The 24,886-nt window shown below is 36.9% G+C and overlaps 1 protein-coding gene across 2 annotated transcripts in view; it reads right to left on the reverse strand.

Moving 5' to 3' along the window:
* The window catches only part of CNOT2 (CCR4-NOT transcription complex subunit 2), a gene marked incomplete at its 5' end in the record, with an annotated part of 36,347 nt that extends 18,975 nt beyond the window's left edge, over positions 1-17,372 (reverse strand). Inside the window, 5 exons of one of the 2 annotated variants that reach the window (XM_084278698.1) lie at positions 1,831-2,013; positions 2,637-2,784; positions 6,039-6,105; positions 15,958-16,005; positions 17,250-17,360. In XM_084278698.1, the coding sequence (XP_084134824.1) occupies positions 1,831-2,013; positions 2,637-2,784; positions 6,039-6,105; positions 15,958-16,005; positions 17,250-17,360 (557 nt within the window). Of the gene's footprint in view, positions 1-1,830; positions 2,014-2,636; positions 2,785-6,038; positions 6,106-15,957; positions 16,006-17,249 lie in introns of both variants that reach the window. The other variant, XM_084278699.1, reaches the window with a different exon arrangement.
* Positions 17,373-24,886: the final 7,514 nt, after the last annotated feature.

The following is a 24,886-nucleotide window of genomic DNA, read 5'->3' on the forward strand; positions in this document are numbered from 1 at the left end:
GTTCCAGTACATGAAAATGTCAAATGTTTTCCTAGTGAAAGTTTTACCTACATGGACTTTTTTCAGTAAAAAATCTGAAAAATTTCATTCCAATGTGAAATAGTCCTAAATGCTTCAATTTAGATTGAGACAAGAAGGCAGGGAACAGTTAGCCAAGACTAGTCCCGTCCTGCTTTGCTTCCCCAGGGAGGTGCCCTTGAAAGACATCCAGATCTCTGACACTTCACGCATCTGAAGAAACATTCCTGTTATTATCTGTGCATTCTAGACCTGGTGAGAGCACCAACAGGAGAGAACCCGACCTTGAGGGCACATAATCCAGCCTGATAACAGACAGTATTTCTCACGCAAGGGTTTTTCTGTTTGCTTTTAAAGTAATTAGAAATAACCACACATTAAGAATTTCAGGCATAAGGATTAGGCTACAAAACACAATACATCTCTACAATTATCTGTAACCTGTTTTACCAATGTAACAAAGAAAGGTAAAGTGAAATTTTTTTTAAGTTCAAAATATAAAAACTTTCATTGCTCCAACTAAAGCAACTGTTCAGAAAACACTTACTGGCAGCTATGTAATTCCCCTACCTATCAGGGAAACACCACAGGGTTTTTCTCCCAAGTATAATCTCAAAATCTTGTTAAATATCCCAGTTAAAAATCCCCAAAATCACTGTCCTCTGCATGTAGAGTTTTAAAGTCTATTTCTATTTCAACTTTTTGTGATGCTCAAGTTTCAAAAACACTTCAAAATACAAAATTATTTTTTTAACTTATCCTCTTTACTTGCTGCTCTATGGCACAGGAAAGAAAAGGCAAATTCTATGTCATCAGACGCAAGATACAAAGTCTTCTCACTCCAAGAACATAAACTGCTACCACCAATTCTCTATTGCTGTGACTGAGGAAAGCACTTTAATACCTGCATCACAGTGTGAAACTACATAACTAAATACACTGACGAAGTTTTAAAAAAAACCCACTTTGACATGAGTTTTCACCTTCCTTTTATCCATTTCATAAAATACTGGATGGAGTTAGAGGTGGCACCTAACTGGCATGAGCTTATTTGTGCTCCATAAGAATCAGTCCCCCAAGGACAGGCCTGAAGGGAAAAAAGGGATGAAACGGGCAGCACAGAGATGGGGAGGTTGTGGAATGAAACCTGTAGAGCAGTTGGCTGTGCAAAGCTGTGACCACACACATTAAATGGAATTAACACTTTTTACTACAAGTTTATCAGTGTGAAATAAGCATAAACACAGCACCAAAACACAGTAAAAGCCTTATGATTTATAATGTCAGAATCTTGCCCAGAGTCAGAGCAGAAGTGATTGAGAAGCCTGTGGCATCCAAATGAACATCACATCCTTAAATAAATAGCAAACCACTGTATTCTGTATTATTCCAGAATTTAAAGAAGAATAGGTGCCTATTGTGTCTGAACCAGTTAACTCATCTTCAGAACAATTATTGTGTTTTTAAATCTTGTCTGTCTTCTTCCCAAACTCGTAACTGAAAAAGTCTTAAAATGAAAGCATGGACCAAAAATCAAGATACGTTTCAAAAACAAACCTGGGAACCCATTAGAAACACCATGTATTTTAAAGCAGCAGCAGTAGAAATTCAGTAGTCAGAAGCAGAATTTAGCTTAAAGGCCTCAAACAGCTTGTGTGAATATTAAAAGCAGCTTCAAAGTTGATTGCCGGGAGACGGGAAAACACAGAGCAGCTTCTGAGCTTTACTCTAATAGATAAAAACTAAGACTTCCAGAGCAGCTTTCAAGCACGTCTGTGGCTGTAGAGGGATGGTCCGACAGAACAGCCTTACCTGTTCACAGTAAAAGGTTGTCGAGAGGGTTGCTGCTTTGGCATACATATTATGCTTGGAGAGCTTCTGTTGGGGCTGCCTAACCCTGAACTGCTCATGCTGTTTGTCCTGCTGGGAATTCCAATGCCCTGACCAACCTGGGAGTGGTTCATCATATTCCTAGGATTCATAGGCAATATCCCCCTGAAAGAGAAAAACCATCCACAGAGATGAATCTTTACAATAGCATTTGATTACTCATTTAGATTACTAATGTAGGACGGACTCTGAGCTGTTGCAACTTAATTTGTGCTTAGCATCAATACAGCATGTTTGGATTACTCTCTGTAATTAATGTAGTTTGGGATTTCTTCAGAAACATCAGATGATCCATTACATACTAATCAAGTCCTTGGTCACGTTTCAATAGATATTTAAGTATAATGCATTTGAAAAGGTGTTACAGCTCTTTTTTAATGAGCTCTTCAGACCTACTTCCTTAAAATTTTTATATAGTGTATAACATCCGTACAAAAGTTTCATCTACACATTTACCAGAACTATCAAAAAACAGCCCCTTACATTCTGAAGCAGAATTTGCCAGCAATTTGCCCTGTGCATACAAAAATCAAATACCATCTTACAGTAGTCCTATCTCACTGTTTCACAGCATTACTCCCCTAACACAGGCAGTGGTCAATAGAATCTACTTTTCTTCTTTCTTAATTAATCAGACTGTAGAAGTAGTCGAGACAAAATCTGCAGAACATTTAACAAGTGCTCTGCAGAAAGACACAATTGCAGAAATATTGGCTATCAATAAATACCTGCTCGGAGATGGAGGCGTGTGAAGTGACATTGTTGGTACCCCTGTTGTTGGCGTTACGTGGCTCGGTAACTGAGTGCCTTGTGATAAGCTGCGATTTAACTGAGGGGTATTGTTGCTCATTCCCCTCATTGGAAGGCCTAGTGCACCTATTGAAAAAAAATTCAGAGGGGTGGAGATATAGAGCAATCAGGAACAAAGTCTTCTCCATCAGGTGTAGATGGAAACAATTTATGTTGACAACCTACAAAAAAAGACTAAAAAGACTGAAGGAAAGTGCAGTGTAAAAACTAAGCCCTTGTTTGCATAGAAGCCAAATTATCTCAAATTTAGCCCTATTTCTGTTAAACTTTAGAAAGGCTCTTTAAGGTATTTCTGTATTTGAGACACTAACAAAATCTTCTTTCCATTGAGATTCATACTGTAAGAAAGCTTTTACTATTGAGATTTTGATGGGGACATGGAAATCTATAAACTGTCTCCAAAAAAAGGGCAGCATTTTGAGAAGAGTAATAACTGCACTCAAGAAGAGAATTAATTACTTTTGAATGAAGTATATTTGGCCAACACTAAAAAAAATTGATTTGTCTTCTTAAAAAAATTAAGCAAATCTTAAATAAAAAAGTAAATTATTATTATTTAGTTAACAATAACACTGCTTTTAGGACAACAAAAGCAACCTTCTGGGCCAGCTCTCTGTACAGTTTAAGTTGCTGCATTTTGATAACACAAATTCAGTGTCTACTATAAAGTCAAGTTCAATCTTTGGAGAAAAGAAAGCAAGCAGAATTTTAATTGCCATCTATCAACATTTAAAAATATACAGAATACTTTTAACACTGTGATCAAAGGTACTTTCTACACAAACAATTGGGTGTGACAGAATAAAAGTAAGCAAGCAATTTAGTGAGGTAAACAACCCCCCAAAAAAATCTCTGTTAACTCAGAACAGCAAAGGTAACCACTTGCTGCCCATCTCAAAATGTCCAACAACTTTATGAAGTCTCTCATCTTTCTCAGAACGCTTTTCTGTGTTTATGAAGTTTCAGAATAATGTTCAAAGACAAGAAAAAGTCATTTAGTGCTACATCAATAAAAACAAGCTTAGCATGTAAAATGTGATAGCCATAAAGATCAGTCCCTATTGCTTTGGCATAAGGCTGCCGAGGTAGGCTCACAGAGCTCAAAACCTATCTTGCAGGCCAACTGAAAGAAAAATGCCGATGAATCAGCACTTTTGCTACAGTAGATCACCCCTGAAGAAGAACTGAATATACCAGAGTATAATGTGATTAACAATGCAAAGAACGGACACAGCACACACTCAGGTTATCATCACAGATAAGGTCTGAAGAAACTTCCCAGTAACTCAGCTCTCACACTTGCCTATATCCTACCCTACAATTTGCAACCCAAGAAGTTTACAAAAACACTCAAAGTTTCGATAACACTCATTTTTCTCTATACACTAAGGGTGTGACTTGCTGTAAGAAGCCTCCTAAGACTTCATTAAATGCTGATTATATAAGGGTATTCACTGTAAACATTGTGGCAATTTGCTGCATCAGTATAATTTCTATGAGTATAAATATACGTTCTAGGTAACGTTTCACAGTGATTAATAATTAGGGGGAATTTAAAAAAATAAAACAGTAAAGAAAATACATACACTTCCAAACTTGATACAGTACACTGAAAAACATGATTACAATATCCAAGTTAATTTTATGCAAGCATTTGCTACAGCAGAGCCAGTTTTACACTTGTTGTTGGCTTCCTTTACACTAGACTTTTTAATGAGTAGGGCTGTTCCCGTGAAGCAGAACCACATTCCTGTGGCTGGCAAGATGGGCAGTTGAAATATTCACCATGAGGCGGGGGGGGGGGAATCTCTTCTCATGCCTCCTTTTTCTACTTTAACTGAGACAAGAGATCTGCACAGGCTGTGTTGGAGGCTGATCAATGAAGCGGCCAACTTCCTGCCTAATAGTCAAGTTTTAAGCTACATTAACTCTTTAATGTGACATCTTGCTAAATGACTGACAGCTCCCAATCCAAAAGCATGCAGCCATTATCAGCTTTGTTTTTCCCTAAGGTATTGTCTTCGTAAGTATTGACTTTAACACAGAAGTTTCTTGCCACTTTTCTCCATATTTGGTAGAAACTGAACTCTGATATAATTTACTCTCTAGTTTTTAGCCACATGTGTATCCATGTTAGAGAGATTAATGTCCCAGGCACCACAACTAACTGAATAAAGTTCATGAGAAAAGTTAACCTGAAAAATAAACTACAAATAACTGTGATAAACAGAATGAGTAAACTACTTCAGTACCTTTATATGGTTAAGTCTGAATGGTTCAATAGTGCCAGGCTCGGGACTCAAAAAGTCAAGAGCTAAACATGACTCTCAGACTGCCCAGACACTATTCATATAAACCTCAGTACCATAATCAAATGCCAATTTGTATTACATAATCACTAATCAACAGCCACTGAAATAGTAAAAAAAAAAAACCAAAAAACAAACCACTGTATTCTTTTTAAAGCTATTTCAAGAAAGCCAAAAGAAGTTGTGAAGACCATGCATCTAACAGACAAAGCTTTTAGTTCATCCAGATGAAAGTCCACTCTCTCTAAAACACTCTGAAGACACTTCTTTCTTAGAATTGAGTCAGATGCACTTGGCAAGAAAGTTTACAAATCGCTTTTATTTTTATAAATGTATCTAACTCAGATATTTTGTGTCACTTTCTGGCTGCACCTCTTTGGTACACGAAGTGCAGTTCTAAATGCTCCCCTTAAGTTACGTGGCTATTGTAACACTCAGTGACTGTCGCTCTATAGGTTTTCTGCTGCAAGAGCAGAGGCAAGAGTGAGAGATACAGAAAGAGTCTTCAAGGTATGGGGAAGAAAAACAAAAAACAGTGGTACAGAAGGTAATCATCTTACTGGAATAGTTCTCTGCCAAATCTGAGTTGCCAAGCAGGCACGCAAGATTTAATTTGCTCCTGTAGAGCACGAAATATCAGTTATAATTTAAGGTATCATTTCCTTCTGTTCCTTAGATATTTTCCTGAATTAGGCTCATTTTTAGCCCACCTTGCTTTCCTTAGTTTTTCCTTCAAAAAGTCACAGTTAAATTACACTCATTAGAGGATGGTTCTATCTGGGTATTTAACAGCTATGTGGTCTCAATATATGACACTTTGCACACTAGACACTGCAAAAACACATACTAAGCAAAGCAAAATTGTTACTTAAACAAGTCACACAAATAAGGAGACATACTCTTTTTTACAATCACCAAGAAAAACCGCCATATGCATGTTCTCTGTCTAAAGAGCATCAAACTAGAACATATTTAACATGAAATAAACATATCAATAAAAAGATTTCTTACTTTGTTGCCCGTATAAACTTGCCCCAAACTGAGACAGCTGACCTGATGTTGATGGTGATGCCAGCATCTAAAATGTAAGAATAAAAGGTTATTAAAGACACAAAGATAATGTGCTGTCTTGCTCTGAAAGTTTACATTATTTATATCGTTTTGCCAAGAAAGCCAAACCAACAACTAAAATCTCCTTTTAAAACATCAATTTTTATAAACTCCTCCAAATAATCTGCACATGAACAACTATAACAGTATATTATATTTCAATAAAGAGTTATTACTTTACAAGTACAAAAAACAACTTTCTTTTACTTGCAGGAAATAACAGAGAGGAAGATGATCTAAAACCTTTCAAATTTTTCTACCCTTGAGGTTAAGGGAAGAAATGCTTCTTTATGTAAATTAGATACAGGTATTTCCCCCCCTTGCAATACGTGTATCATACAAGCAAATCAATCTCTGTTCAACGTAGTAACAGTGAATACAGTTTTATAATTATCAGTTACAATAGCAAAAGGTGGGAAATCTGTGGATAGGTAGGAGCAGGTGTATAGAAACAGATAAAACATCAGATAAGATTCCAACCTTAAAATTATAATGCACCTCCCTAGGAGACAGTTTCACATGCTTGCATACACTGTATGAATAGGTAATATGTACAAATGTCAGAAGTAATCTTTCCTGCTCTATTACACCCATTTTAGACACATTACATATTACCATATATTTCCAGTAAGACCTCCTTTGTCAGCTTTCAGACATCACACAAGGAACGTGACAAACTAAAGGAGACGTTCAGGGAAGAGCAAAATGTAAGGGGAAAAAAAAAAAAAAAATCAAGACCTATAAGACCAACCAAGATTTAGGTTTGCATACTCCAACAAGAAGGCAAGTGAAGTGGGGACATGACACCAGACTTCAAGCCACTGATGTAAAAGGAAAGGAGTAAACTGCTCCCGATGCTGCTGCAGAAATGGAAAGTATAACCAATTGGAAAAACTGGAGATTCAGGATAAATATTTGGAAAAAAAACCCTCCTTGCAATCTCAGGGACAGTTAAGCACTGAAACATCCATCTGTGGCTCTTTCTAAAGAACAGTTTAGATATTCATCAGCGTTAGGTATAGCTGATTGTCCCTTGAAGCAAGAAGATGCATTAGTTGTCCTAAACCATCAAGCTCACACCGAATACACTACTCATACTTACTAGGCCATGGGAAAATGTCTGTTTACGGCAGCAGTCGGGGCTTAGATTGACTTTTAGGATGGCTTCAAGGAAAGGAATGCCTGGATTCTTATACATACGGGGATTTCAAGCTTTTTCAACTTGAGAGTAAAGAATCAAAATCAAGGTAACTTTTACTGCGGTAAGTTACAAATTGTTTTGTTGACTTGGGGTTAAATCTAGATGGTACAAGTGAGAAAGATGACATGCAGGGTAGACACTAAATATCAGAAATAGCATACATGTCTGCAAATCACATAGTACTCATGATTTTTGAATGTATACAGAAGGCATGAGAAATTACAGCAGACAATTAGTGCAGATCATCAGAAAATCAGAAGTATCACCCCCAAAATACTATATGTTCAAACACATTTTGAACAAAGTACACGTATTTTATAATAAGCAGCTACAGACACACTTGCAGACACAAAAGGTTTGAAATGCTAAGACAAAAACTTCCTGCAGAAGAAAACCCCCTAAAACCCATGCCACAGTGGACTAAAGTTCCAGCAAAGTTCACATGTCCCATATTGAGGTTAAAAAAAAAAACAAATCAAGCAAAAACACTCAAGTTTGACAAACTGGAAAATCTCAGACCCCATTGCAAGGTGTGGCAAATTGCAATTCTGGGGGGAGGAGGATAATGAAAAAGAGAAAGAAACAGTTACCAGACACCTTCAGAGATAATGACAGGGGTGCATAAGCAGAAAAACCAAAGCCCCATAAAATAACAAAACCCCCCAACCAACCAGGTACTGAGATGGAAACAGCAATCAAAAGTACTAGTAGCTTTGAGACAGGTAAGCAAAAAGGTTAAACTAAAAGGAAGATCCTGTAAGAACAGCTGCTTGGGGCATTCAAAAATTGCTGTGTTGGCATGTGATACAATAAGCAGAAGATGGTATAATTTTCTGAATAAACCCCATCTATAATATTCACTTAGACCAAATAATAATTAATAAATTTTAAAAATCACAGACATAAGAGATACTAGATTACTTGAAAGAGGAAGAATTTTAACCCCTCTAAACTGAGTACTACTTGACTTTTTAAATTCAGTTAAGAGGAATGGCAAAGAATATTTAATGAACACAGCTTATTAGACATTGGATTTTCTTTTGAAACACTGTAAAGTAGGTCACACATATTTTGCCATTTGCTTTTACATGAAAAGTTAATTGCAAAATGACTCGTAGAAAAACCATTATTGAAAACCATAATAAAGGCCAAGTATTAAATTCAGCAAGTCTAACAACTTGTCTTAAAGTCATAACATACTTAGGACAAAGATAACAAGACCAAAGAAGAAATAAATAAAAATTTCTGCAGATCTGTTCCAAGCTGATTAAATGCAGCATTTCTCAAATCTCACAGAGAAGGAATATGCTGTACAAGTACCTCACTTATTCTATCTCCAGTTCATTTTATGATATGAAAAAAAAAAAGGCCTCTAGTATTAAACATTTTTTTCTATTATAGCTAAGTAAGGAGCAGTTTAAAATTTTGCCTTCTTTTTCTATTATTTCTGAAGAGTTTAGGTCAACAACAGAACATCTAAATTAGCCAAAACAATTTCCTCAAACTTGGTCTACCAAAGATAACGAAGATTCAAGATGAACATTGTCAGTAGTATTAAAAATATTCCTTTTGGCATTCTGCAATCATTCTTTTATCCAACTGGACTACTAGCTGCATGACACACAAATGGCAACCACTCTCCAGAAGTATATCTGCAATGGTGGCTGTAAGTCACTCGAGTTTTTTTAGACTACAATAGCCAAAGGTCATGAAACCGTCATCAAAACTGAAGCACTCTAATCCTTAAGGTGACTAAAGCCTCTTCCAGTAGGCAGTATCTTTTAAGCTTTATCCAGTTATGTTGGTATTTTAGGAAAAAATTGTTCATATAACCTCTGTAACAACCTTTGAACACTAAAGTGTACCAAATCACTGAGATCGTATCCATGAGCAGCATATTCAAACTTTCAGATTTAGGTTTAAATCAAATTGCCAGCACTTAACAGCTACAAAACACAGTTTGAAACAGCATGGAATTTCTACTGCTATTCCAACCTTGTATCACTGAACTAGACAGATCGTTTCAACTAGCTTTCCCATTCCATGTCGTGCACAGAGAGAGGAGGCCTAAGACTATCATCTCCCACAGGGCAAGGAGACAACCTAGTAAACAGAACCCTGTTTAACATGAAGGGCGTGCTTTATTCTGTCAGTGTACAGGACCAATGGTCAGGACTGGAAGGCTGAAGGACTGAGGTGATGATAGTCAACTGAGATGCACACATCATTTTAACTCACATCTCAAATAGTTACAGTGTAGTTCTGATCATGGAAGATTCTCCTTCTAAACTTAAACCGACTGATGATCCAAGCAGATGGCTAAATTTTTCTGGACTGGTCCACAACCAGAAATCAGTAAGCTGTAAGGAGCTATCAGGCTACCTCCTACCTCCAGAGATGAATGGGATTTTACTGTAACTGCCTTCATTAACTCTCAATGGGTTCATCACAGTAAACTCATTTAAGAGTATGAACAATCCTGGAAAAAAACCCACTGGCAGTTGCTTAAATCTGACAAAACTACGATAAAACCTTGCTGCAGTTTTCAACCCTCTCAGGAGGCAGACAAACACACGCTGCAGCCTCCCTAAGAGCAGAGGTCCAGCAGCAGAGCTGGATGACAGGGTTCCTGCCTCTCCCTGCACTGCAGCATCCTTTCAATCAACCCCCGCGATGTACCGTGGGGACAGCTGCCCGTCACCATAACGCTGCAGCAGCACACCTGGGCTCGGCGGCACCGAGAAGCTCAGGCAGCAGCACTTCCGCGAAGGCTGCTGCGTGACGCAGCGATAGCCTAAAGCTGCTCTGCCAAACACGAAGCAAGCTGAAGTTAAAACACAGCAATCCAGTGCTAGAAAGTCAACTAAAAGCAAAATGTGTTCGAATAAGCAAGTCTGTGAGTAATATCTGGCCTGATAAATGATGGGTTTCTCACAGGTGCAAACATCAGCATCATTTGGTATTTGCACGGCTTTATTTCTGGTATCTGCCATCTGTGCTGCACTATTTAATAATAAAACAGCTGACCCACAGCCTCAAAAGGAGAAAGTGTTATATTGACATAAAAAATAATAATAAATCAAGCCACCAAATAAAGTAAGAGACTAAAAAATTAGACTTTTCTATACTCTGCCAGTTTTATATTTAGTCCTCCTCTAGATTACGAAGAACTATTTAATACAGGGTTCACAAAATTTATGTTACAAAAAAAAAGAATCCAAATCTCAAAAAGCAGAGGACAACGAAGAAATTTTGAAAGCTTTGTATCTGCAGGGTTATTATTTGCAAGTGAAAGTTGTTATTGATATACATTATTTAGGACTTACAAACCCTGAATGTATAATTCTATATAATACTGGAAAACATGACTTTCATTCAATCTTTTAGATTTCATCATTTACAGCTGTAGTCTCCTGCCTCCAGTGGCCTTTGGGAAGCACACAGATGTAGGATCATACTGCAAGGATCACCTTCTGCATTACATCTAGCTGGAAATATTTTGTTGTTAGCAGCATCTGAAGGTATCAAAGGCCTTTGATGTGTCCTTTGAATGACAATGGCATTACTAACATGAGGTTAACACGGCTATTAAATTAGAACTTTAAAAACAAATTCTCCTTGTGTAGAGACATTCAGTTTGATGGTACCGTGTACAATGTGCACAATATACAATGAGCCAAATGATTACCAAAAACTCACTGAAAACTGCTACCAAAAATGCCATAAACAATTAAGAACTAGGACAACAAACATTTAATTTTAATTAAATAATCAGTTGCATTCAAAAAGCTAAAAAAGCCACCCACAGTGAGCGTGTAAACCACTGATACTACAATACAGCATGTTCAGTGAACTGAATTACTGTGTAAGAAACCATAACCTCCCCCTTTTCTAGAAGGAGCAGAGGATTCTACACACAGAATTAATCTGGCCCAAGGAACCACTTCAAATGCTAAATCTTACATAAGAAAACTATTCCATATTGTTGGTTTCATTGGAGAGTCAGTAAAGCATACATTTCAGATAAGGTATGGAGACAATAGCTAGTAGTCATTTAGAACTTGTGTAAAAAAAAAATAAATCTAAAACCAAATTCAACCCTAACGAGAAATACACATTTCAGTCATCAATACTGAAATTCATTTCCTTTTGACATAATTTCAAATTGTAAAGTCCGTGATGCAAAATAATTCTGACTAATTCAGATAGTGCAAAATTTATCATAAACCCCTCCAAGCACTAACTTGTAGGTGGCTGAGTAGAAGGGTCCATTTTGCATTCTGAACTTTTGGGGTTTTTCTTTATACTGTAAAACTTTATTCAGAAAGCACAATTAGAAAGGGTATACTGTATTAAAGCACAAAACTCAATTTGTTTCTAATCTCATTCCCTGCAAGTCCTTCCAATTGTTTTCAATTAATGGCATTGCAATTTTCATTCATTTAAAGTTTGAGTTGTTTGGTTTTTGCTTGGTTGTCTTTGGTTTTTTAAAAAAAAAAACCCACATATGTGCTCACTAAAAGATGCAAAGTATGGTTAATCACTCTATAGGAAGGTAAAAAGCAAGCTTTGCAGCTCTCACTTCAAAGAATAAAGCTTAATCCTTTTTTTTCCCCCCCACATGGCAAGCAGAGCAAACCAACCCACAAGTATGTTTACATGCAAAGTAATGCATAGGAAATTTATAATTACAGACATTTATAATTACAGGCATTAACCCATTTTCTCCCAGAAATAAATTTTACTTCCCCCCCCCCCCCCCAAAATCAATCAAAACTATTCAAACTTTGAAAACTTATGTTAAGTACCTCTATTCAACAAGCCTCATGAGCACAAATGCTCTGACAGCTTCTTAAATACTTGGAACTCCAAGTGCAGCATCTGAAGTGAAATTATAACTAAGCTAACAAACTCTCGTGCAATGACTATAAGGCAAATAGCAAGGAAGATACCTTGGGAAACAAGATACCAGAAGTTTCCTTAGAATCAAAAAAAAAAAAAAAAAGCATTAGAAAGTCACCAATCCAGCTAGAACAATGTGATGCTCAGTAACCCTAAAGTCAAACCTGTCTCCAGAATCCATCCCACATTTATTTTCCCGAACTTAGATTCTGCATCTCCATCTTCACAGTAAGCTAGGTTTTGTTCCAGAGAATTCTCTCTTGCAAAAATACCATCTCTTTGTAAGGCCATATATTTGAAAACACATTAAGAGTTAGGCAAAGGATCTACAAATTCTTTAACGGAAATTTGCAGGAAAAGGCTTTGGTAACAGCTTCTGCCTACTCCTTTCTTGTATCTCCACCACCCCCACTACAAGACAAAGCCAGTGTTGTCTTCCTTGAAGTAACTGATGAGAGGAACATCTGAATTTGATCCATCACAGATATGCTTCTAACACATCAGGTTGGAACAAACCTCTGGAAAACAGGCTCCTGGAAACAATGACGCACTTTACTGTGCTCAATATTCAAACCTGAGGACCTCCTACTTCAGGAGAAGTATTGCCAAGGACCTGGATTAATATATGCAATTAGCCAAATCTAATCTACAGGCTAAATCTTACTTGCCCAATTATTAAAATATATTTGGCTTCACAAGAAACCACATTTTGAAAAAACTGAGCTGCCAAAAAACATCAAGTCTCAACTAATGAAGTCCAGAATTAGTTAAAACATTAACACTGTTCAGACAAGAGAGTAAGGTCAACAAACTGACCCATTAGAAATGCAAATGAGAGAATTATTACTAAGTTACTATGAGCACTTTATTAGGTAAACAACTAGGAGATAAAATGGACAGTAAGAAATAGAAAAGCATTCTTTGAAAAAAATTCTCCTACCTTTACTTCTAATTTAGGTAGATCTTCATTAAAAAGGCACATCTGCCTACTGTCAGATTTACGACTGCAGGTCCAAACAACAAAAACAGCCCTAATCATACATTTTCTCACACAGGCATCTTCAATGGATTAGGCTAGATGGGTCAAATTTTGCAGAGCACTTCTTGAATTCCTCTGCATGAGAGCTCAAAGAAGTTCAGACTGAATGGGGTCTTACCTTTTCTCAAAGCTCACTGTCAAACTTCTTACTCACTGAAGACTGTAGGTTTAACATAATACACAGGCTTTGAGTTCACAATTTCTAACATTGTCATTCTACCCAAATAAAAATACACATACCCCTGTCTTCACAAGGATTTTGCTGAGTGCTTAGACAGCTCAGTTACATTAGTGAAACTGGCCACTCTGTAATTATTTTGTGGGCACATGCTGCATCTTGTTAATTGAAGTTACAGGATCCCATTTGTTTCAAAACAAATCTTGAACTATTTTCTTAGGTCTACTTTCTCCAAGTTCTACAAAGTATCTAATTTCTTTGCCAAATGATTACTGACCTGGTTATCAAACACTGACCCTTAGTGCCGCAGAATTCATAGGTAGAGCACTCATGGATGTACTGTGTTCCACTTCCCTACTTAGCACAACAAGGTTTGAGATGACTCCAGGCAAAGCCACTCATTTAATAAAAAAGCATTCAGTAAGATCTAATCTCACCTAAGGAAACAGAATTTTGTGCTGAAAACAACAGACCCAAACAGGATCTGTATGATTTTGGAAGCACTTTTGCACATGAATAAACACACCTTTTCCATTTCAATTATGGTATCAACCCTGACTGTTTAGAACTGCCCTCCCTCATGAAAGCACAGGTAAGTTACAAGACAGCTTCTAGTTTTTAGCTCTGGAATAAAAGTAACAAACATGTCCTGAACTATATATCACTTGCTACTTCCCCCCCTTGTAAAAAGACTTCAATAAACACAGGACTTAAGCAGCTCTAGTTCACTTTACGTTCTTTTAAAACTCAGATGAGTCACAGCAACACGTCCCAAGAATACCATATCAATAAATGCTATGAAATTATTAGAAGTCATATTTTTTCATATCTTTTTCAGATTGGAAAAATAATTTAGAACCTCTTAATGAGTGAAGAACTATTTCCTAATGTAATTTGAAAAAAATTAACACTTTCACCTTAGGCCTTAAAATAAGCTAGAAAGCTGAAAAGCTCCCAACCTAAACTACCCAAGTCACCACTGTACCCCACCTGAAAGCAATGCCTCCTCACAAGGACAGCAGAAACCCTGCTGTGTAACTCAAGTGAAAAATAGGTTCCAAAGTTTGTACAAATTATGTTTGCAGTAATAGCCCTTACTCTAAATTTTAGTAAGCTTTTGCCATTCTATATGTTTCTCTGCTTGGAGCAAATATATGCACACACAGAGTAAGGATTCCTTGGAAAGTACCTACTTTTAAGGTTAGAATCAGTAAGACTTTAACAAAATGAAAGACAGAGAAACACCTCTTCAGCTCTGGTAGAAGGGTAAATACTAAATAAGCTTTAGCCCTTCCTGAAGAGCAGTATTTAAAGAGGCCATTCACAGCAGACTTCCCTCAAATCATTCTAGTTCAGGTTGAAGAAATTTAGAGGATAAATCAGAAATGCAGGACCCAGGAATGATCTGCATATCAGATACACTGGACAAAAAGAAAGTAACATTTAATTAATTTTCTACAGGTTTGTAGGTAAAACCTGTAATACATTAATTTCACCTGCCCTCAGTAAAGGCATGTAGGAAAGTGGGGGAAAAAAAAAAGCACAGTGATTCAAATTGCAGTAAATCAGCACCTTGTTTAGACAATTCTGCTATTAAAAATGACAGAAAGACTGCCATTTTCCAGGAAGCTTACAAAGAGATTACGTATGCTACATTTTACTCTTTATTGCTAGCTCAATTTTCTAAGTAAAAGTGATTTATTCTCTTCCCCAAAGTTTCCTCTACATTTATTTTTTCCCCTGAATATTTACCTACTCCATTTCAATACAAATGTGAATAGAGAAAGATTCAAAGTGCTTCAAGATCTAGAATGCCAGATTTTCCCCACAGGAGTTCATAAAATTGGATTCAGGTTTTGAACAGTAGACTTTATTAGCTTACTCAGAAAATTCTGATCAAATTTATTTTGTCTGTAAATACTAAGAGTTATCCAAATAACAAACACAGTCAATATATTTATTGTGTTCTCATATACAGAACAACATCTTCAGTATAATTCCAGTTGAAAGACAACTTGAAAACATATTTTCAATTGCAAGAGGTTTTCAAATCGACAAAGTGGTTGGAAACGAAAAGAATACAACCACCTTTACCACCTCTCTACAGTGAGCCAAATGCAGTATCAAAAGTAACATGTGCTACAGAATATACATTTAGCTATACATGAATGATCGAAGGTATACAGACGTCAACATCACCACCATTTAATTATTTGCATCAACCATAAAATATATTACAATAGCATATAATAGTTTAATATTTCATAAACTCAGAAAGTTGTAATTATCAATAGTGAAGTTACAGGAGAAAAAAAATCCTGTATCAAGAATTTGGAAATAAAACTTTTAAAGGAAATTTGCAAAATTCACTCTTCCATTTCATGTTGGAACGACATCATTCTTCTGCCAATTACAGCAGGTTCTATGCCCCATTTTGGCCACTTCTCCCACCAGCTTTCACAATTTCTCATTTGTCATTCCTGGTCTCTGGAACACCCACCTTCATTCTCTTGAAGTCCCATTCTAAGATCCACTTCTGCAACATTGCCTACAGAAAGAGTAGGCAACTAAAACACTCATTCATTGTGTCAACAACACGCCACGCATCAGCTTTCACTGTGTATACTGTACAGCATAGTGTTCATCACCCTTTACCTTTCTTACTACACTGTAATGATTTCTCTCCCTTTGCACATCAAAGCTAAAAGTGGGGATTCAGTATCTAAGAAGTACCTCTCAGTGCTCACAGAAAGGAAAGTACGTTCAACGTTATGAACACTCCACTGTGCCTGTGTGCATCTGTGGTACATGCACAAACGTAATGGACAACCAGAAATGAGCAGCCTATTTAGTTTTTCTTTACACTGCAGTACACTTTAATCCTTTGCTGGCTCAGCTGAAATTTCTCATCAAAATAATTTCTGAAATTGGAGATCTGCATTTAAGCATTTTGTTTTAAAATGCCTTCTACACTAAGCCTGTTTCCTTCTATCTTTGAAGATCCAGATTAGAATTCAACTAAGAGTCTATGGGAAATGTTTACATTTACACACATTACACAGGCCAAGGTCTATCAAGACCAAGTTCTCATCTGCTGTTAAACAGCTATATTTCTAGGCAGTCACAGAGGCAGACACCTTTCTGAAAGTCTGAAGGGATTTATTACTTTGTTATTAAAAATAAAATCTAGCATCTGTTGCTTACAGGTATTAAATGCGATCCTATCGTGAGATGGTATTCCTGACCTTCAGGTAACATGAACCTCGAGTCACGCTTTCAGTCTTCCAAATATTCCTACCTTACTCCACATAGAAATGAAATACTTTACTGGCCAATTTGTTTATTTCCATCATAAACAGACCTTCAGTAATACCAATGCAGTTCTAACATACAAATGAATTATCAGGGGAAAAATGTTTAAGAAGGGTTGGTTCTGTAACTTTGTGTCACTACAACTGGGAAGTACAATACTTGAGCAAACAAGCTGTGCAAGGAATTTTCAGAAGCCACAAAGGGTTGAAGATGTAAAACGCAAACCCACAACAAAAACAGCGGTAGACACAACATGCAAACACAAGATGCAATCAATAACCCAATTTAAGTTACAAATTCAATTCTTAAAGATGGGAAAAAGACAAAAAACAACCCTGGCAAGCATATGGCTGAAGTCTATATGTATGAACTCACTAAAATTAAAGCACTTGCGAGTGAAAATACTGTCACTCACAATTTGAAAGCTACATTAAGCTATCTCACTAATAAAGGGGGAAAGAATAAGCTTATTCAACTTACATCTTTTTCTGATCGATGTGGGAACATCGATGATTGGCTGTAGTACATGTTTTCATCATGGTAGTCACCATCAACCCCCTCTACAAACTTCTTCCTTGAAGCACCAAACATGCTGTTTGTCACCTAAATAAGAAGAAAAACAATTATATACCACATAAGATTTGGTGCAATGCACACTTAAAATAGTATATATTTTATATATATGTGTATGTAAAGAATAAAAAACCCAAACACCTGTTTCTCAAAATTTGAAAAAACTCATATTTAATATTTTCTGTATATTACCAACGTAATGGTTCTTACAAGTGCAATTTTCATCTGACAAATTCATGTATCAGAAAGGATTAGGGTGGGGCAAGGCAACATGCTTCATCTTTTGGAGGGGTATTCATTTGCTGGTTGAGGCTTTTTGAGTGTCATGACCTTTCACTCAGATTTACTTAAAATTACAGAATGTCAGACAATAAAAGAGCAAATTCTCTAAATTTTCCTCTCCTCAGGCAAACACTTTCCATCTAAAAGAAAAAAATTAAGGAATGTTCTTTAGAGCTCAGACACCTTGTAAGAAAAAAAATTTAAATAAAAAAGGAAAAAAAAAGCCAACTGTAAAATCATTCCTATGCTTTATCACCACAACTTTGGAAAAGCACCTTTATATTCAACCCTGCACACTCAGAGCCAACTTTAAGTAAAAGAAGGTTGAGCATAACCAACAACCTCATCACAGACTGGCAATGTTACTGAAGACAGCCTAGGAAAAAAGTCACAGTGGATTTTATTTTGCCCTTACTCCTGAGATACACACACACAGAGCTGCAAAGTCAGGGACTAGAAACTGAAGAAACAGCAACCACACAGCTGGTCACAGAACCTTAATTCAATAGAAAACTTAATCCCACAGCAAGGTCATACAACATCACTAAAATATCTACTTCATACAGTTCATATTTATACACCTGACTCTCTTATTTATATAAAAATACACCTCTAATGTTCTTAATCTATCTGGCTAGGAAACACTACCACAGCACAGTGTGGGCTAACAAAGCCCTGTTTTAACCTTTAATGTTAATGTTCAAACCAGAGAAACAGCACATACTGGTCAGTACTGAGCAACTCGCCCAGTTTCTTGCACAGGGAGACTGGCGAGACTGCAACGAACAGGACACTAATAACATACCTTCAATCAGATCTTTAATATCTTGAAAGGTAAAGAAGCTAAATTACAGCTAGCTTATTAAATGCTCTGAGCCCCAAGATTTACTGTCTTCACTACTGAGTAACTCTAAACTTTAAAAAAGACAATTAAAAAAATAACAATAAAGAAGTCATTTTGCACTACTGTAGGCTCATGCTTGAAATTGAAATTTCAAAACACTTATTCTGGTTGGCTGCAAGGAGAGCTACTTTCAGCTTGAAATCCTCTTATCCCTACTGACACAAAATTACTCTGATATTCCTCACAGTGTGGCTTATTCAAATTTCACCTTTACTGACGAAGGCTTCCAGGCAGTGTTTAATAATGCAGATGCTCCTTTGCTAGTAACAATGCCATGAATTGAAACTCCTAACAGTTTTAAGTAAAAGTAATGCCAACACATGGGATGCATTTAATATATCTATAATCACAGAACTGCCCTAAAACAGTGAGCTAAACAAAAGCCTTCTCCACTACTCTTACAGGAGGGTTTCAGATATTTACTACTAATGTCTCAAATATATAATCTCTTAGACACATGTGCAGGCATGTAAAGGTACTGCACAGCTTCTCCAGAGAAACTTGTATTTTATGGTATTTACAAAAAAATGTGTAAAAGGAAGGTCCCAAACTGCTCCAATGCATTCAGCTGACTTTCACACTTGTAGTGAAGCTTTCATTACACTGTAAGCATATCCCACTGTGCTAATCCCCTTACAATGCAATTATCACCTACCAGATGGGATGGAGCATTTAACAGGCTAAGGGGATTATCTTGTCCTTTGCTCTGCCCAAGTAAAGTGTGGAGAGATGAGCAGTTGCCCTTAACCACTGTAAAAAGGATAGTGAAATGCTTTGGCGAAGCTATCCTGAGCAATGAGGAGCTGAGGATCTCAACCTACTATTGCTCTTGAGAAGGCAAAAGGCAGCTTTCTCACAAATCCTGAAGAATTTTTAACGGTCTCTGGGGTAAGAGAAAAGGGGCTTTTTGCCACATAGCCTTCTCTTAGTACATCAGAATAGCAAAATTTAATTGCAATAGAAAGCAAGTCACTAAAGCATCCATGATATCATGCTAATGTAATACCTAACCCTGAGCTACACTACAGGAACTACATATAAAGGAGAAAAAAACGGTTCTGTCTTTGACCCTGTAGCTTTTGTTCTTATTTCCGCAAAGTTTTACACATGACTGGCTACACAGGCACCATAAAGACTTTTGAGTGTTTAAACCCTCTCCACTAAATTTACACTAACAGATTCTTTTCTATATTGTATAAGACAGTGGCCCAAAAGCTAATCAAGACTGTGCCCTGAAGACTGATGACGTGCACCAGTATTAATATGCAGTCTTGCAAGACAATGGCTATTAGAAAAGAAATTTTAAAACTTTTTAATCATTAGATCGATTAAATATTGATATTTTTATTGGAAACCTATATTTCTACGTGATACCTAACAGGACTGTGCTGCTGAAGTTCAGAAAGCAGAGCAGCGCACCACAGGCTGCAGCTGCAAGGGAAGAGGGGAAGGCCAGATGAGCCCTGCCTGCCACCCAGCTGTTCCGCTGCGCCCAACTGCGCTGAAGAAGACCTTCAGAAGCTTTTTGCAGAGACTGACACTTCATCACAACAACGTGTCTGTGAGCGATTCTGTGTTGTTCGATGCTGCCAAGCGAAGCAGTCGCATGCCGGGCTGAAGCTGTCCAGGCTGGGCGGGAGCGGTTGGTACAGGCGCCGGAGGGCATTCTGGCAGCTGCCTGCACCCCTAACAGGATTTCTCTTCACTGGAAAGAGCTGCCGCTTGTTCTCAGGGTGAACCACAGCACAGATCACAACAGAGAAACGTGGCATTGCAATTCACTACAAAACTATCAACACGATAAAATGAGGCAGCCACTAAGACCAGTAACTGAAAGGGAAGGGACTGGGATTAGACTGAAGCAGCAGCTGTAGCCAGGCTGCATACTCCTTGCTTGTTCTTAGACTAACACCAGCAGCCCATTTATCTACTTTATAATATTACAGCAGGTTTACACAATGACAGTAATTGCCAATTTAGCAGTAGGCATCTTCATAGCCACCTTAACATATTCCATTATTCACTAACATTCATTAGTCAGTCATGCTACAAGCATGTACACAGATACTGAAAAGACACTGTTGCAGTACTACTACTGAGAAGGTGTGAAAGAGTAAGTGGGGTATATCTACAAATGGAACTTTGCCACTTATTTCTTAGGACAAGAAGCCACCAGGAAACTTCATACACAAACACTGTAGCTCCTTTTTCCAAAAGCAACAGATCAGTGTCCCATCAGCTACAACAGTAAACACAGCAAAGTTCACGTAGTACTTAGAAATAGATTTTAAACACTTTAGACAGTGTTTAGACATTGACCTGAGGTACCTTCACAGGGTCTATACTGATGAGGTGAAAGGTAAAAATCAGCTCCTCTATTTAAGCCCCTCAATCATATGTCTGTACCTATACACACACACTCACACCAACACAACCTCACAAAAGCGGTACTCCAGTTGCACAGCAATTTTATTAAAGAATTTCTACTACTCAGCCTAATTTCAGACAGATCCCTCTCCTAATCCTCTACTTTTCCGGTTTTACTGTGGGAACTCAGTCCTCTGTTGCACAAGACTCACTGGCAGTGTAACCATTCATTAAAAATGTAAAAATGGTGCACTTCTGTCAATTCATCCTTCAGCATAATATTGCAAAAGTACTTACAACTCCCACTGGTAGACCCATTAACAACTATTATTAGAAAATATTTGTGGTCACAGAAGAAAGGGAAGGAGCTGCATGTTCGGATAGATTTCAGAGAAATAACCATGAACACTGCCACAAACCAGGCCCAATTTTGATCAGATGAACACAAGCGCTTCTTTCAAAGCACAAACACACCACGTTTAAAAGTCAGATTTGTCCACAACTTCAAGTTAATGATAACCAAGCAAAAGGCAGTCACAAACCTGACAAGATCTTTAAACTCTTGTATGGAACATTTCCCAACAACTACCACTACTAGGCGACTAAAGGCAGCATATAAATGTTAAGAACTTGAAGCACCTAATAAGCAGTTTGCTGCACTCGTTGACCTTTATCCTTCAGCTGAGCACATAACCCATGACAATGAACAATAATCATTAAAAAAAACAACCAAACAAAAAAACACCCCAACCAACCCAAATCCCCCAAACCACAGATTTCAAGAAAAATCCTTTTCATTGCAAGAATCACCACACTGTAGCATACTTCAGTTCACAAAAACTTGTTAGCAGTAACTGAAAGTGTTATTGACACAGAATTTGTAAGGAGAAACTATTAAAAATGTTGTTGTCTTAAGTTGCAGAAAGATCTTCCCTATAATCATTTAAAGCGATGCTATGATTATATATTAAATTAGTTTAACAGCCTGAAGCAAATTATAGTATTAAAATATGAAAACTAATTATGTTTCTGTTTTGCAATATTACTATAGGTAGTGCCCAAGGAGAGCTCGCTCATGACATTAGCATAGGCAAATCTAAACTAAGAGGATACTATAAAATGTTCCCGGAAAATTAATATTTTTAATTTTGTACAGAGCAGAAAAATCGATCATTGAATTACAACTGAATTAAACTCATCATCTTTGTGAGTGCTGAAAACTACATACAGCAATACAAGTTAAAAACAAGAAAGCACTACAGGAACTTTGGCAATACCTTTCCTGCTCCTCCGACAATTACAGTATTTATCAACATGCACACCATCAACACGTGAGAGCAATCACAAATTAAAATCTGTCTGATGTTATAGATCTTCCACCCATCTACATACTAAAGCTTCTGGTGGTGGTGTTTAGATCTGAGTAGGCAAAATTAGTTATTTAGTCTAATATTTTTCCTCTGCTACAGATGAGTATTTTCACATACTTGCATATCCAAAGTATATGCAAAAGTAACTTCTAATGAGCCTTCTAGAGAGAAGTAAGTGTCTATCAAAGTCACATGCTGGTAGTTACCAAGTCAGCCTGCTGTTTAAGTCAATATATAGAATCTGAAATTCCATCAGTTGGTAAAAGCATAAATTCAATTTCTAGCAAAACCCACTACTGTTCATAACCCAACTTGCTAGATGCAAAAGATCTCTCAAATCCCTTTAGTGTTGTGTTACAGCTGTTAAAAGACACCATGAAAAGTACACTGGTACAAACAGAAACTTTTATCTTCAGGATGAAAGACAAAACAGAACTAGAAATTGAGATCCTTTGTTCCCACGTTTCACTTCACAATCACAGTCACTCCCATTTCTCCAAGGTGACTGATAACCTCTAACAGTATACTGTTAAATGCTTCTATTATGATAGCCTTTCAAACAACAACTCGGTAGTATGTAATGATGGGAAAATGGAACATTTCACCATATTTCTTTTTTGTCAAAAAGTCTGTTCCCTGATGAGCTTAATACTAGCACAGATTTAATTTTACATCTCAGAAATAGGGAAGACTGAAATGAAGACCACCATAATGAGACACACAAATCTGCCAAAACCTTGAAGGCCAGATAGTCTTTATAATAATCTCATAGTACTTGTGTCATACGGTTCATAAATTGTTTATTTTCTCAATACACAGAACACTGTAGAAAATAGCTACAAAGCAACTGATTTAGTCTTAACTTAGGTCTCAAAGTAGTTCAAGATACAACTGGTCACCTTAAAACATTGCATTGTCTTTCCTTTCAAAAAAGGAAATCATGTGACAGATGAGATGCACAACAACTTCTAGAGTTCTTCTAGATCTTGATCAGGAGAGTTTCTGTCCCACCTGCTTTAAACCTCTAGCCATCCTTAACTATTGCAAAATTAGTATTTTAAAGCAACAAAATAAACCAGCACAGGAGTAATAAGAAAAATGATCCTGCATCTAAATATAAACAAACATTGACATTTCTAAAGTGAAACTTGAAAACTCAGATTGCAAGGATTCCTATTTGGTTTCATAATATGATTGACACCTTGCCCATCCTAGGGCAGATTCCCACAGGTTCTGCTGCTACTGGTAACGGGCACAAAAGTTTTGGAAGACATGAGGAATCAACAGTCATTGGGGTTATGACTTTCACTAAGCCACATGGATACCATTTATGGGTCTGATCAATGTCACGCCCTGACTCAGGGAATAAGCTTCAGACATGCCATTCATCAAAATCCAAACTCACACAAAAAAGACATTTCAAAGATGAGAAAGGCAGCAAGGGATCTGCAAAAAGTAACCAGAAGAGCAAACAACCTAGAACTCCAGATGTGTGGAGGAACCAAGGAGAAGCCAAATGCATTCCACCTTATTTAGTGACGTGTCCTGACTAACCAATGACACACACATACCGTAAAACCCAAAGGAGGATTATGTCACCAAAATATGGTTTAAAAATTTTGTTGATGAGGAACAACTATTACTTGTAATATTATTTACTCAATAATAAGAAAAACCCCACAACATAATATACCACCTTCAATAGCCTATCCAAAATGTGAGTGTATTTACCCACTTTCTATCTTCCCGATGCTTCCAGTCATTTCTGATATTTACACAAAATATGTAAATATGACTGAAACTGGATCTCCATTTTTATTTAACGTAGCATTTTTGACTTACTGCTGTAAAACACTATAAGCTTGGCTGTGCAATGCCCTTCAACTCTAAGATTCCACCATGAAAGATGATTGTATTTTAGAAAGAAGCGACAATTTTGCCAGGAAGTTTAAGGGCCAGCATATTGTCTCATACTTTTAAATTCAATGCTATTTTAATAATGCATGCAGTGAACAGCAGCAAGAATCTTGAAAATAAATGATGTACCTGTTACCAACTTAAGATACTCCTCAGCTATAATATTTTTTAATAAATTATTCAAACTTGTAAATAAAAAGTAACTTTTATAATTACATTCTCAGTTGATGACCCATAAAGACAATTATCACCTAAACATGCACTACCCGTGTTTCACATTTATTTACTGGTTGTCTTTTGGGAATGCCATCAAAGACAATTTCAGATATACTACGAAGCCATACTTAACCAAAATCAAGTTCAGAAACCAAACGAGCTTCTGAAGTACATATGGTGTCCCAGGAAAACAAAATAAAACGGAACAAGCAAGCAAAGAAGTGCATAAAACAGCAGACAGGCAAAATTGCACTGCTGGTAGCTATTAGAGCAAACCTGTCCATGAAAATTGCTATTCGGTTAGTATGGAAATGGGTCAGTCTCCAAAAGGAGAAATTCAGCTGACAAGTTTGTAGATAAACAAACAAAACATAAAATTCCGTTCTGGAAAGATAATAAAATTTCCTTCAAGTATTCTGATAATAAATTTACTACTACAGTACTGCCTCTCCTGGCTCCTTGTAAGTTCATTCTACGAGTTGCATAAG

The sequence above is a fragment of the Gallinula chloropus genome (genome assembly GCF_964237585.1).
Source record: "Gallinula chloropus genome assembly, chromosome: 1".
NCBI classification, from domain to species: domain Eukaryota; kingdom Metazoa; phylum Chordata; class Aves; order Gruiformes; family Rallidae; genus Gallinula; species Gallinula chloropus.